General features: G+C 45.9%; 1 protein-coding gene across 3 annotated transcripts in view; it reads left to right on the top strand.

Annotated features, from left to right (window-relative positions):
* PDS5A (PDS5 cohesin associated factor A) overlaps nt 1-14,332 on the top strand; it is a 146,364-nt gene that overhangs the window by 119,801 nt on the left and 12,231 nt on the right. For 2 of the 3 annotated variants that reach the window (XM_056557039.1, XM_056557032.1), the window contains exons 30-33: nt 4,186-4,328; nt 4,574-4,676; nt 4,780-5,126; nt 12,288-12,435. In XM_056557039.1, coding sequence (XP_056413014.1) covers nt 4,186-4,328; nt 4,574-4,676; nt 4,780-5,126; nt 12,288-12,435 — 741 coding nt within the window. The remainder of the gene's footprint in view (nt 1-4,185; nt 4,329-4,573; nt 4,677-4,779; nt 5,127-12,287; nt 12,436-14,332) is intronic. The other variant, XM_056557048.1, reaches the window with a different exon arrangement.

The raw sequence follows: 14,332 nt of genomic DNA, 5'->3' as shown, positions 1-14,332 counted from the left end.
GGTTAACCTTCGCTCTTTTATCCATGCAACTTCGGCTGCATCTCCTAACTGGTGGGGGGTTGCCAGGGTGCTGTGCCATCCTTCCCCGGCGGGATTTTCAACCGGCGGGAGTTCAGGGAATCATGGTGGCTGTAGCTCCGCCCTCCGATGAAAGTGGTTCCCCACATTCAGCGGAGGATCTCCATGGGGGTATTCCTGCGTGGGCATGGTTTGGTCCTGATATCTCTATGCCAGACAGTAGTCTCTCATGTCGTGGCTGGAGCTCTGGTACCCCACTGCTGGTGCGTGGTGTCCGAAGGAATGATTTGTTGTCTACTATGGACCCATTCCAGTAGGCCAGACTGTGTCTGTGTGGTTTCTTCTGCCGCCTCTCTCATGACACAACTGTTGTATCTGGTGCAAGGTGTCTGATGGCGTGACCTGTTGTCTTCTATGGACCCATACCAGTAAGCCAGACAGTGGTCTGCATGGTTTCCTCTGCCGCCTGTCACACATTATACAGCTGATGTATGTGCGGCCAGAGTTCCGGTACCTCACTACTGAGCAAGGTGTCCCATGGAGTGACCCGTTGTATACTATGGACCCATACCAGTAATCCTGACAGTGGTCTGCATGGTTTCCTCTGCCTCCTGTCACACATTACACGGCTGATGTATCTTATTCTGCGGACCCTATTGGATAACAGGGATGCATTCCACAGCTCCCCAGCTTTCCCCTATCTCCAAGGAAGGTGAGGTTTCTATCCATATCTCCTTGGCCTCCCTGCCCTCCCACCTATGACACAGGGGCACAGTTATTCTAACTGTTCCCTTTTTCGCCAGCACCTGGAGGTGTTCTTGTTCAACCAGGCTGTTGTACGCACAGTTTCCGCCGCCTTCGGTCTCTGATCTCTGGACTGCCGCAGACATAGCCAGGTTTCCCGTACCTTACTGCTGGAGGAGGGTCCCTTTAGATACACAGGATTCATACCAGTCAGACAGTCCTTTGTCTGTTGGGTCTTCTACACCACCAGGTCGCCCGTTGGATGGGCCGCACTCCAGTTCCCCTCTTTATGGGGAGGTTGAATGGCTTGACCCTGTGCACTCAGGACTACTATTCCTGTCGGCCAGACTGTTTTCTGCATGGCCTACTACTAGGTCGGGTCACCTGCCATACTCTTTCCACACCGTGGACGGTGGTTCTGGTATAACCCACTGCCAAGGGTTTTTTCCGAGTGAGTCTCCTGGGGTGGGCCTTCTACATTGCACCACATGCTGGTTTGTAGGGTTCCCTACTTTACCAGGTTACTCTCTGCATGCCTGCTACTGTCTGAAGGCTGGGATCTCTCTTCACTGGGTGTTTCAGTATGCGGGACCGGAATGGCCATGGTCCCTATGCCACATATCTTGACTGTCTGCATGTTTTTCTGGTCCACCAGGTCACCACCTTCATTTCTGCTGATCCCGCGGCGGCAGTCCGGTGTGTCTCTTCCAGGTGACCTTCTGCAAAGTGTGTCTCGGTGGGGTCATGGGACCTTTTCTTCCTTTAAGGTCCAACGGTGTCTGCATGTTTCCTGCTCCTCATACATTCTTTCTCTTGATTCTGCACCTGCAGTCTTGGTGTGTGGCACCATTAGGAAATCTGGTATGGGGTTTTTTCTGCAGGCTCCAGGGACTTTCTCAGCCACAGCAGCTTCACTCTTTTCCCCTTCCTAAGGTTGCAGTGTTGGTCTGCTAGAGGCATACCTCCCTTCCTGCAGGTCCCTTGGATGTCTGCGGTTTATTTCGTGTCTGCACTCTTGATACCCCACTACGATCGGGAGGTCCCATGTCTGTGTCTCTACATATAAGGCTGCTCGGTCAGTGTAGAGCCCACCTGTCCTTCTGTTTGGTGGGATGTGCCTCAGGGCTTCCTGGGATTTTGTTTCCGCACTTCTGTTGAGCACTTCGGTTCTGGCATGGTGCCTGCGGGGGCAACAGTCAGTTCTGCCCCTCCCTATATCTTCAGGGACCTCCAAGGTTTCTGTCCTGGGTGGCTCAGGCACCTACTCTGCTGCCTTAGTCATCTTCCGGACTGGCTCTCCAAACGTCTCGTATGTTTGCCCAGCTCCAGTGTGCAGGATTCCTATCGCCCTGGGGACACGAGGTGGCACCTCCATACAGCTATGGGTTATCGCTTGGGCCTGGGGGCCACATCCTCCCAGTCCTGGTCCCATGGCTCTGCTCCTATTGTGCTTGGCGCACCTGCTACTTCCCTTTCCACAGGGGGTACGGGTATCAGGGTGCTTGACATGGTCAGTACCGGAGTTTCATCTCGGCCACCCTTGTTTTCCCTTCTCTAGGGGGACTATTTTTGATGAGCTTTTTCTGCTGCCAAGATGATGCCCTTTCTCTGTTCCCACTATATAGTTGGGGTATCTGGCTGGGCCCTTGTTTTTTGCTGGGAGTGATCACCAGGGCCTATTACTGTCTAGGCTTGTGTGCTTCCTGTCCACCTTTGCAGCCATGCTCTTTTTTTTTTTTTTTGTTTTTGGTTATCTTCTGCTCCTCACACAGCCTTGACTCTCTCCTCTGTTGGAGAAGTTTATCTTGTATAGCCAGTGACATCTGGTCTAACCCACAGTCTGTTGTTCGTGTCCTGCCATTGCTCTTCTCCTACCTTCGCATGATCTCCCTGGAAGGGTGTGTTCTTCCTTCCCTTTTGTCTGTCAGTTTTACTGCACTGTCACCATAGTCTTCTGGAGTAACTTTCCTGTGCCCAGCACCTGAGGGTCCCGACTGGGTCCTCCTTTGTTTGCCCCTCCGTTCCCGACCTGGCGGGACGTTTCTTAGCAGTGCTCTGGTGCGCTTGGGCCACTGGGATCCAAGACCGGTTAGTCCCTGGCTTGGTCTCTGTCCTAGGCTGCTGTGGTGTGCCTTCCTTTTCTGGCAGCTCTTCCGGTCCTTGGGCCTTGTTGATGGTTGAGGTCTCGGGCATGTGTAGTGTTCCAACCTGGGCTCCTCCGCAATCCCTTTTGGTGGCACTTAATGTTTCCACAAGGAAGTTTGTCGTCCGGAGAGTTTTTGCGGACGTCTGTTTACCTTACTCTTCACGTATGAGTCTTCCAGGTGACTCAGGATCCTTCATTTCCCTTGTCGGCCGCTCCAGTGTTCTGGGATGTTCCCTTTGTTGTGTTAAGCTTGTTCCTTGGCAGTTTGATTTAAGAGTTCATCCTCCAGGTGAATCGGACATCTCTAGTTTCCATGTCTGTCTCTCCAGTACCCGGGATATCCCTTTTCTGTGCGATCCGCTCCCTTCTTCTTTTGGGGGTTCATGTCCTCCCGAGTTAGAAGTTCAAGTCATCCGGGTTACACCAGCCCGTCTACTGTCTCCTGTCTCCTTCCGGGAACTCATGGTGGGCCCCTGGGACAGGGGTTTTTCGAGTCTGCAGCTGTATAGATCCTTGTTCTCACACACCAGATCTTTCTTGTCTCTCTTAATGGTCCATGGTCGGGGGGTCTTCCGGGAGCCCAATTTCTTGGCCTAATTTGTCTCTGGCCTGGGGGCTCTTCTGCAGGCCTTGGGGACACGTTAGTTCGGTCTCGGGACAGATTCCTTTTCTCTGGTGGTAATTTTTCCCACCCTAGGGGACGGCTTTGGTATGTCCCATCAGTATGGTGTTCCCCCCCAATGAAGAGTGACCGAGAAAAGGAGATTTTTTTTTTTTGTACTCACCGTAAAATCTTTCTCGTAGCCTTCATTTGGGGACACCGCACCCACCCATTTCTTCGCTCTTCGTCCAGATGAACCTATCCGGTTCTTGTTTTTTTTTTTTGTTTTTTTTTATTTATCTAAAATTCTGTTCTAGGGTCTTTCGGACATGTTCTTGGTTGGCTTCTCCTACTGCTTTGTGACAAAACTGATTACCTCACTTCCAGTGGGCGGGTATATCCTGCCAGGGAGGAGACAACTTTTTTTCCTAGTGTCAGCGCCTCCTAGTGGCAAGAGCATATACCCATCAGTAAGGTGTCCCCCAATGAAGGCTACAAAAGAGATTTTACAATGAGTACAAAAAAAATCTTTTTTTAAACTGTTTACATGCAAAAGCCGTTATTGAATTAGATTTTAATAAAATTGTCTGAAAAAAATGCTAAAACATGCCCAAACAACGAAATATTTTATCCTTCGTGTATCTTATGTTTCCTCACATTTTTACCTCTCCTGTAGCCAAAACCAACAACTGTCCTTGGTGCACTGAATAAGCCTCTTTCTGCTACCGGCAAGCGGCCTTATCACAGAAGTTCTGTACCTGATGTTAGTAATACTAGTGTCATTTCAGAATCTGATCCTACTGTTCTTTTACGGCAAAGGTAAAAATAAGACCTTTTATATTTTTTTATGACTAAATATGTGCAAGCAAAGATTAGTTATACCTAATGACGAGGTTATTATGTATAGGTAACTGTTTCTGTTACAGGCTCTGCATGTACACGGGAGAGGGGTTGGTTTATGCCTTTTTTTTTTTTTTTTTTTTTTTTTTTTTTTATGTTTAGGACTTCGCTACATGTACTAGTTTGCTCATATTGTTTCATTAACAACTATTCATTTCTTTTAGGGATCAGACCACAGAAGTATCGGAAATTTGTGTAAGTGAAAATGAGGAGCATCCAGTTAGATTGATCTCTTCCACTCCAGTAAAATGTGATGTTGTTAACAAGGTACGGAAACCTTACCACTTTTGTCTGGCAATATACAGAGAAATATTTTTAAAAAAAATTTTTGGGGGACTTTCTTGTTTTACACTTGTGTTTTGTTTGCCAGGAGGTGATTTCAGATCAGATAGTTAATCCTAATATTGGTGGAGAAAGAGGCAAAAAAAGGCCAGCAGCTTCGCCAGGGTCAGAAAATATTCATAAAGAGGCTGAGGAGAAAAAGACAGACGATGTAGCGCCAACAGCACCACCCAAGCCCAGAAGAGGACGGCCACCAAAGTCAGAGTCTCAGGGCAGTGCAGCAAAAAATGAATCGAGCAAGCCATCTGGAAGAGGACGTAAGAGGGCGGCAGCCAGTCAAGGAAGTGCTGCAGGAATGGAGACAAGCAACGCAAAGGTACCAAAACAGCAAGATGGAACAGCCAAAAAAGCACAAAGACAAATGGATTTACAAAGGCAAGATATTTATTTTCTATCACAAGTTTATCCAGGTTTGGTTCGGATTATGGGGTTATACCAAATTAGAAAAACTTTCTTCAAAGAATAGTGTGAGTGTAAATAGGGCACTCGCCAGATTGTAGATCTTGCTGTAGTGACTTTATTTCGATATGGTCACAAACACATCAGTGAAACAAAAGTAGGATAGACTGACAAACACAGGGTTATTCCCTTGCCACTGCAGTTGTGTGAAACTGCCCTGTCGCTCGTGAAATTACCCTGTGTTTGTTAGTCCGTCCATCCTGCTTTTGTTTCACTGATGTGTTTTGGACCATATCGAAATAAAGTCTCTACAACAAGATCTACAATCTGGTGAGTGCCAGATTTACTTTCTACTATTGTGGGTGCTATATACAGACTGTGCGATTTCTTTATAGAGAGAACTACCTTTGGCTGATGGTCTGTCTGGCTGCTACGGGACCATACATCATACAAATACACTGAAGAGTCATATGAAAGGAGTTTGTTAGATGTGCCAGATACCTGTTTTCTTGTTACGGAAGTTTTTTTTAATTTTAGCTCTGTTCCATTCAAATGGCGCACAACCCATGAACAATGGCAGAGCGGTGTCTGTAAATTCTGTCCCAAATATAGGGAATTCCCCCTTAGGCGATTACTCTCCGCAGCATTGACCTACCTTAGCTAGGGATTGGCTGATCAGCCATTTCCTCTTGGGATGGAGAACAGTAAGCTCTAAACAGCTGGAATGGCATTAGCAGTTGGTAAGCAGTTTTTTACTGCCACCCAGAGCACTTCAAAATGTAAAATTGCGTCTCTGGGCAATTGCTTTAAAGGTATCAGCTGTTGCTTCAGAAACATGCTAGCAGTTCTGTGTTACCTGATCACTAATGCTTGTAAGGAAAGTGATTTCCAGGAATATGCATAGGTTCACCATTGGTGAGCCAAAGGTTTAAAGGGGAAAATCCAGCTGAAATTATTTCCTGGAAGTTATAGATACATAGGTGATCAACACATAGAAAAAAATTAAGCGCACTGTCTCCGTAACAGACCATGGGCCACTAATACATATACACCAAAAAAGGAGGCCAAAGGGAATGGTCATAACAAATGTAAGTCTTTATTACAAAAATTTCTTAAAACAATCCAACATATTAAAACTACATAAATGCGAAAAATGGTGGTTGCACATACAGAAGAGAGATGAGGATATCACATATAGCACCTACTGATAGTTTAGCAACCTATATAGTGATAGGTGAAGAACTAAGACACAATCACTGATAAGTGATATGTCTGATGATAAAGGAGATGGCACAACAGTAACTCAAATAATGGTACATAATGTATAATACAAGGGTAGAGGCTGGAAAGCAGTAAGGTCATGAATCAAAGTATAAAGACCGGCCACACCATATACCCCCCATACAATACCTGTAGGTGGGGTATATGGTGTGGCCGGTCTTTATACTATCAGTAGGTGCTATATGTGATATCCTCATCTCTCTTTTTCTTCTGTATGTGCAACCACCATTTTTCTCATTTATGTAGTTGTTTTAATATGTTGGATTGTTTTAAGTAATTTTTGTAATAAAGACTTACATTTGTTATGACCATTCCTTTTGGCCTCCTTTTTTGGTATATATAAATAGGTGATGTCTAATCTCAGACCTCACACACTTTTTGGAATTGCTTGAAGATTTTTATTCTAATAGCAGTGAATCTATGGAAGACTCTGCCACAAGTAAATTTAATGACTTAAAGGGTTACTCCAGTGGAAAAAAAACTCTCTAATCAACTGGTGCCAGAAAGTTAAACAGATTTGTAAATTACTTCTATTTAAAAATCTTAATCCTTAAGCCCTTCTTCACCTTGACTGAGCCCTTTTTCGCAATTCTGACCACCGTCTCTTTACGAATTAATAATGCAAAAACGCTTTTACCGAATATTCTGATTCTGAGATTGTTTTTTCGTGACTCATTCTACTTTATTTTAGTGGTAAATTTTCTGTGTTACTTGCATTCTTTTTTGGTGAAAAATCCCAAAATTTCATGAAAATTTTGAAAATTTAGCATTTTTCTAACTTTGAAGCTCTCTACTTTGAAGGCCTCCATCTTCTTCCCACGATCCCCTCGACATTAAGGGGTGCTCTGCCATTGGTCAGAATCAGTTCTGACCAATGGCAGGGGATAGGAGGAGGGCGGTCGGTGTGCCGGGGTGCCTGCTGAATGATTTCAGCAGGCATTCCGGTCCGGTCCCCTAGTGGCGGGGACCGGAATTCCCGCGGGCGTATGCATACGCCCCACGTCCTTAAAGGGGTATTCCAGGCAAAGCCTTTTTTCTCTATCGGCTCCATTGGGGGACACAGACCGTGGGGGTGTATCTTGCTGTCTCTAGGAGGTGTGACACTATGGTAATAAAAAAAAAAAAAGTCAGCTCCTCCCAGCAGGATATACCCGCCTTCAGGTTCTGAGCTAGTCATTTTAAGCTTAGTGTCTGAAGGAGGTGGACATGGGCTGGATTCTCCAGTCCAGGTCTTCTGTTTATTATTTTCCTAGTATAGGGACGTGTTGGTATTTTTTTTTTATTCCCTTTCTTTTCCGTTTTCAGGTGGGGACTCGGACTGCGGTTCACTGTTTCCCCATTGCGAGTAAGGGGGCACAGACATTGCGTATATGTGCGTGTTCAGGGATTGGACGGTCCAGGGACTCTGGTCTCCCCTGGAGCACCCCTTTTTCCAATAAACATATTGGAATTACGGGCGATTCTTCATTGGGAGTCCCGTCTTCAGTCTCGTCCTGTCCGCGTTCAGTCGGACAACGCCGCGGCCGTGGCGTACATAATCGATAGGGCGGCGCTCGCAGCTCGGCAGCCATGGCCGAGGTGACCAAGATTCTCACCTGGGCGGAGAGTAAGGTTCCGGCCATTTCGGCGTTTCACATTCCGGGAGTGTTCAACTGGGAAGCGGACTTCCTCAGTCGGTCCTCACCCGACCCCGGCAAGTGGTCTCTTCATCCGGAGGTCTTCGCGCAGCTCTTCGACCTCTGGGGCTTTCTGGACGTGGACCTCTTTGCCTTCCGGCACAATCGGAAGATCCTTCCGTTTGTGTCCAAGTCCCGGGACCCTCAGGCTCTGGCCGTGGACACCCTAGTGATTCCTTGGGCGGGGTTCGCCCTATCTTATCTGTTCCCTCCTCTTCCGCTCCTTCCATGGGTACTGAGGAAGCTCAAGGCAGAGGACATCGCCTTTCTGGTAGCTCCAGATTGGCACCGAAGGTCGTGGTACGCCAACGTAGTCAGGCTCCTGGAAGACGCTCCTCTGCGCCTTCCGCTCCGCCTGGACCTACTCTCTCAGGGTCCTCTTGCCACCCCAATTTACAGTCGCTGCATTTGTTGGCGTGGCGGTTGAGACTGCGGTTTTGAGGGCCTGCGGGTTCTCTTCCCAAGTCATTCACACCATGCTCTAGGCTCGTAAGCCCTCCTCCGCATGAATTTACCACCGTACTTGGCGGTTTTATTTTCGTTGGTGTGAAGGACTTCTCCCTGGTGACCTTCTCGGTTCCCCGTCTTCTCTCCTTTTTTTTTTTTTTTTTTTGCAGTCGGGGTTGGAACTGGGGTTGTCTCTCAGTTCCCTTAAAGGCCAGGTTTCGGCCCCTGGTTTCTATTTCTCATGTCCGGACCTTCCTGCAAGGAGTGTCGCACGCTGTTCCTCCTTATGTCACCTTCTCCCCCTTGGGACTTGAACTTGATTCTGAGTGCCCTCCAGGGTGAACCCTTTGAGCCCCTTAGAGAGGTGTCTCTCCGCCTCCTTTCTTGGGAAGTGGCGTTTCTTGTTGCTATCACCTCCATCCGGAGGGTGTCTGAACTGGCAGTTCTTTCCTGCCGTTCTCCGTATCTTGTGATCCACCAGGACAGGTCGTTTTCCGGCCAGTTCCTTCCTTTTTGCCTAAGGTGGTCTCGGCCTTTCATCTCAATGAGGACATTGTCCTCCCGTCCTTTTGTCTGGCTCCTTCACATCCTAAGGAGCGCTTACTACACAAGCTGGATGTAGTTTTGGGCTGTTCGGTCTTATCTCTCCATCACTTCTTCGTTTTGTCAGTGTGATTCCTTTTTTGTCCTTACGGAAGGCAGTCGCAAGGGAAAACCTGCTTCCAAGACCACCATTTCTCGGTGTATTTGGTCCGCTATTGCGGAATCCTATCACTGTAAGGAGAAGATTCCTCCTTTCAGGATTGTGGCTCATTCCACACGTTCTGTTGGGCTTCCTGGGCTCTCCAGAATAGAGCCTCTGCCTCGCAGATTTGCAAGGCGGCTACCTGGTCGTCTTTGCACACTTTCTCGAGGTTTTCAGAGTTCATACTTTAGCATCGGCTGATGCTAGTCTGGGTCGTAAAGTGTTGCAGGCGGCAGTGGAGCGGTCGACTGCCTGATTACTTATCTGCCCACCCAAGGGACGGCTTTGGTACGTCCCACGGTCTGTGTCCCCCAATGGAGCCGATAGAGAAAAGGAGATTATTTTTTTTTACACTTACCGTAAAATCTTTCTCAAAGGATCCATTGGGGGACACAGCTCCCGCCCTTTTTTGTTTTTTTCCTTTGGTTCTCTGTCCGAGGGTGTGTTCAGTTGTGTTTTTTTCTTCTGGTTCTCGGACAGTTTTGGGTTTTTCTTTGCCCTATTGGTCTCCTCCTATTGCTCTGGAACTTAAACTGACTAGCTCAGAGCCTGAAGGCGGGTATATCCTGCTGGGAGGAGGTGACTTTTTTTTTATTACCATAGTGTCACACCTCCTAGAGACAGCAAGATACACCCCCACAGTCTGTGTCCCCCAATGGATCCTTCGAGTGAGCGATTTTACGGTAAGTGATAAAAAATCTCCTTTTTATATATATCAACTGGCTCTGGAAAGTTAAACTGATTTGTAAATTAAAAAATCTTAATCCTTCCAATAGTTATTAGCTTCTGAAGTTTTCTTTCTAACTGCTCAATGATGATGTCATGTCCCGGGAGCTGTGCATGATAGGAGAATATCCCCATAGGAACTGCACAGCTCCCGGGACGTGAGTCATCAGAGAGCAGTTAGACAGAAAACAACAAAAAAAAGTTAATAGAAGTAATTTACAAATCTGTTTAACTTTCTGGAGCCAGTTGATATATATATAAAAAAAAAAAAGTTTTGGACTGGAATACCCCTTTATGGACTCAGGATGCAGGGCATATGCATACACGCGGAGTCCTGAACAGGTTAATCGAAGTAATTTACCAATCAGTTTAACTTTCCGGCACCAGTTGATTTTAAAATAAAAAAAATTCCACAAAGTACCCCTTTAAAAGAGGCCTGGATGTTTATATAGGAAGAAATTGTTGCTGTTATTCCCATGTTGTCTTCAGGTAATCATTATACATGGAACTCAGATTTTAATGTTCTGTTCTTTTTTTTTTTGTTAAAGAATTTAAACTTTTATTGTTAAAGGACATGTCCGGTGCTCACTTTTCTTATTGTATCCGTTCCGGGCTGCAAAAAAAAAAAAAAAAAAAAGCTTTCTCTTGCCTGCCTACGCTCCCCCGGTACAGGCGTTCGGTCCCCGGGCTGTATTGTTCTTACTTCCTGTTAGCCCGGCACGTCACACAGAGCTTCAGCCTATAACTGGCCGAGGCGGGACATTGCTACGGCCGGTGATAGGTTGAAGCTCTGTGTGACGTGTCGGGCTAACAGGAAGTAAGAAGAATACAGCCCGGGGACCAAACACCTGTACCGAAGCACCGGGGGAGCCTAGGCAGGCAAGAGAAAATTTGTTTTCTTTTATTTTTCAGCCCAGAACGGATAAAATAAGAAAAGTGAGCACCGGACATTTCCTTTAAAGGACAAGTCTCGCAGTAAAAAATTGTTCAGCTTTTAGTGCAGAAGGTAAAGTTATATAGGTTTATAAATCACTTCCATTACCAATGCTGCTTAGAAACAAGCTTTTCTGCATTCTTCTGACAGGAAGTTCAGCTGTTCCAGGTTTTCATGACTTGTGACCCCCTATTCAGGCTGTTATCAGCAGCATCCAGGGGCCGTGACGTGACAATTACCCAGAAAACCCCTTTGCTGCAGAGAGCTCCCTGTGCTCGGCCTTAGCCCCTCCCATCTGATGAATATTCACACTGTCCTCCCTCTGTTCTGCAGTGATTGGCTGAGCAGCACTGCCTATATGCCGGCTGATTCAGATCATAGCAGCGTCAGCAAACAGGCTGATTCTCTCCCCTCTCCTTGCTAATGTTTTTACACTGAGAACTGCAGCTTCAACTCCAGGGTCCCTCTCTGAGCACTGAGATTAGTTTGTTTCCTTGTGGCCACCCTGCTGTGATTAGGGCTATGATTGGAGCTCAGTGTTATGTGGGAGTGAGCTAGCAGAGCTGTGGGAGTGACTAACATAGGTTAGGGGAGGTAACAAACTCTCTGCTCAGGCAGCTGAGAGAAGGAAATGTGAGCAGTGCATGCAGGGAAATGTAGTCTTTGAGATCACAGAAATAGCCACCATAACCAGCAAGTAACTGGAATTTATGAGCTGAAAAGCCGGTGAATGGGGGCCGGAAAAAAAAAATCACAAACATGTCAGAGAGGTGGTAGGTGAATATACTGTGAAATGGCTATGTATTTTTTTTTCTTTGCCGCATGGGATATCTTCTTTAAAGATTCAAACTTTTATTATGGAAGGGTTTAAATCACATTTATTAACTTTTTAAAATGTTTCCTCCATTTTTTTTTAGTCCCCATGGTGGACTATTACATGCAATCATTAGATTTGATACACTGAACAATGCTGCGTGTAAATGTACACCATGCGTCCTTTAGGTGTTGAATGCAGTCGTTTTCATGGACCTAATTGGACACACTCTGAATCCCTAGCAGTGTATAGTCATCCAGATTGATATCCTTGAGTTTACCCAGCACACAGCTACATGGTTACACCCTGAAAATTTCAGCAAAAACCCTGTTAGATGTAGCACACCTTTCCAATAGGTTTCTGGTTTTCTGCCATTTTTAAACTGTTGTTAATTGTCTCTGCGTAATGCTTTGCATGAAAAATCATGTCTCTTATAGATTATTTTTTTACTCCAAAGAAACGTGTATGTACTTTATGTTAAGTGTTGTACAATCTGATGTGTGGATTCTTTCAGCATCCTTTGTCTGGATAGTGAAGGAGATTCCCTATGGGACATAGACTCCAGTCCAGGAAATGCAGCTAGTGATGCAGATCTATTTAGTGCATGTGAGAGCAGCCAAGAGACAGAAGAAAAACAGATAGAAGAGAGAGGTTTCTTCAAGGTGCAGCTTTAAATGAGCAGAGTAGAAATGTGTTTAGCTACATCGTAATTGGTGATGTTTACATTTTTTTTTCTGTATCATTGAGAAATGTTATGCTTTTGTCATTAAATTGTTCTGCTAATGTACTGCTGTATTATAAATATACATTTAAAAGACATGCATTCATATACATTATCAAAGACAACCAGAGATAAACACCCATGCCAGTCAGCTGATTTTGCTAGGGGAAGCTATGACTGACCAGGCAAGCAAGTAAATTACATGGAATCAATTAAGCTCAATGGCCTTCCCAAGAAATATGTGGATGGCTCCAGTCCAGCAGACCAGGGGGTGACTGTTCTGTCTCATGAGAAGAATTTCCTCCCTTTTGTGTCGGTGTCATAATAAAATGTTAAGGAAAACTGTCAGAATAGTCAACTGCACAAACCATTGGTAGTGCGTGTGACGCTGAGAAAAACGATGCTTACAATGCCTGGAACCGTTGCTCCATTCGTCTATCTCCTTCTTTCTGAATATTCAAATTAGCAGTAAGTGGCATGGCCGGGGTTACAATCCAGCCTTCGGGCACCATGACATCAGCGCTGTTTCTTTGGCTCTCGGCCCAGCTAATTATTAATCACCGCCTCCCTCTGCCTCTCCCCTTCCTCCCTTCCCTGTAATCACATTTACTGCGCATGTGCAGCTTCCTAACTACAAACTGAAGCAGCCTCAGAGCGGCTTCATAACTGCACTGAGGCCTCTTCCAGGTGTAGCCAGGAAGCTGCACATGCGTATTAAACGCGATTACAGAGGAGGCAGAGGGAGGAGGTGATTAATGATTAGCTGGGCTGAGAGCCAAAGAAACAGCACTGACATCACAGTGCCCGAAGGCTGGATTGAATCCTCGCCCGTGCCACTTACTGCTAATTTGCATATTCAGAAAGGAGATATCAGACTAACGGAGCAACGGACCTAAGCATTGTTTTTCCTCAGGGTCACCCGCAGTACCACTGGTTTGTGCGAGTGACTATTCTGACAGTTTTCATTTTAAAGATATGGGTTGGCCTCTTAACCCCTTAAGGACTCAGCGTTTTTCCGTTTTTGCATTTTCATTTTTTCCTCATCACCTTCTAAAAATCATAACTCAATTTTGCACATCAAATTTCATATGATGGCTTATTTTTTGCACCACCAATTCTACTTTGCCGTGAAATTAGTCATTTCCCAAAAAAATTTTGGAATTTGGAATTTTTTTTGTGGTTTAATTAAAGATATATTTTTATAGTTTGGACATTTACGCACGTGGTAATACCACATATGTTTATTTTTATTTACACAGTTATTTATTTTTTATGGGAAAAGGGGGGGGGTGATTCAAACTTTTATTAGGGAAGGGGTTAAATGACTTTTATAAACTTTTCACATTTTTTTTTTTTTTTTTTTTTTTTTTTTGCAGTGTTATAGCTCCTATAACACTGCACACACTGATCTTTTAACCTGATCCTGCAAAGCCATAGCTTTGCATGGATCAGCGTAATAGGGGGATGATTGCTCAAGCCTGTAGCTCAGGCTTGGAGCAATCAAATGCTGATCGGACGTGACGGAGCAAGGTAAGGGGGCCTCTGCTCGTGTCCTAGCTGATCGGGACATCGCAATTTTATAGCGATAGTCCCGATCAGCCCGACTGAGCTGCCGGGAAGCTTTTACTTTCATTTTCGATGCCGCGATCAACTTTGATCGCCGCGTCTGAAGGGTTAATAGAGCGCGGCACAGATCGTTGTGCCGTGCACTATTAGCCCAGGGTCCTATGAATAGCAGCCGGGGCCGACCCGGTGTGATGCGGGGTCATGGCGTGACCCCGTTTTAAACAATGGGACCGCGCGCAGGGCGTACAGGTATGCCCTGCGTCCTTAAGAGG

The sequence above is a fragment of the Hyla sarda genome, chromosome 1, assembly GCF_029499605.1.
Source record: "Hyla sarda isolate aHylSar1 chromosome 1, aHylSar1.hap1, whole genome shotgun sequence".
NCBI classification, from domain to species: Eukaryota; Metazoa; Chordata; class Amphibia; order Anura; family Hylidae; genus Hyla; species Hyla sarda.
The sequence above is the reverse complement of the archived record's forward strand: the minus strand, read 5'-3'. Positions and strand labels throughout refer to the sequence as shown.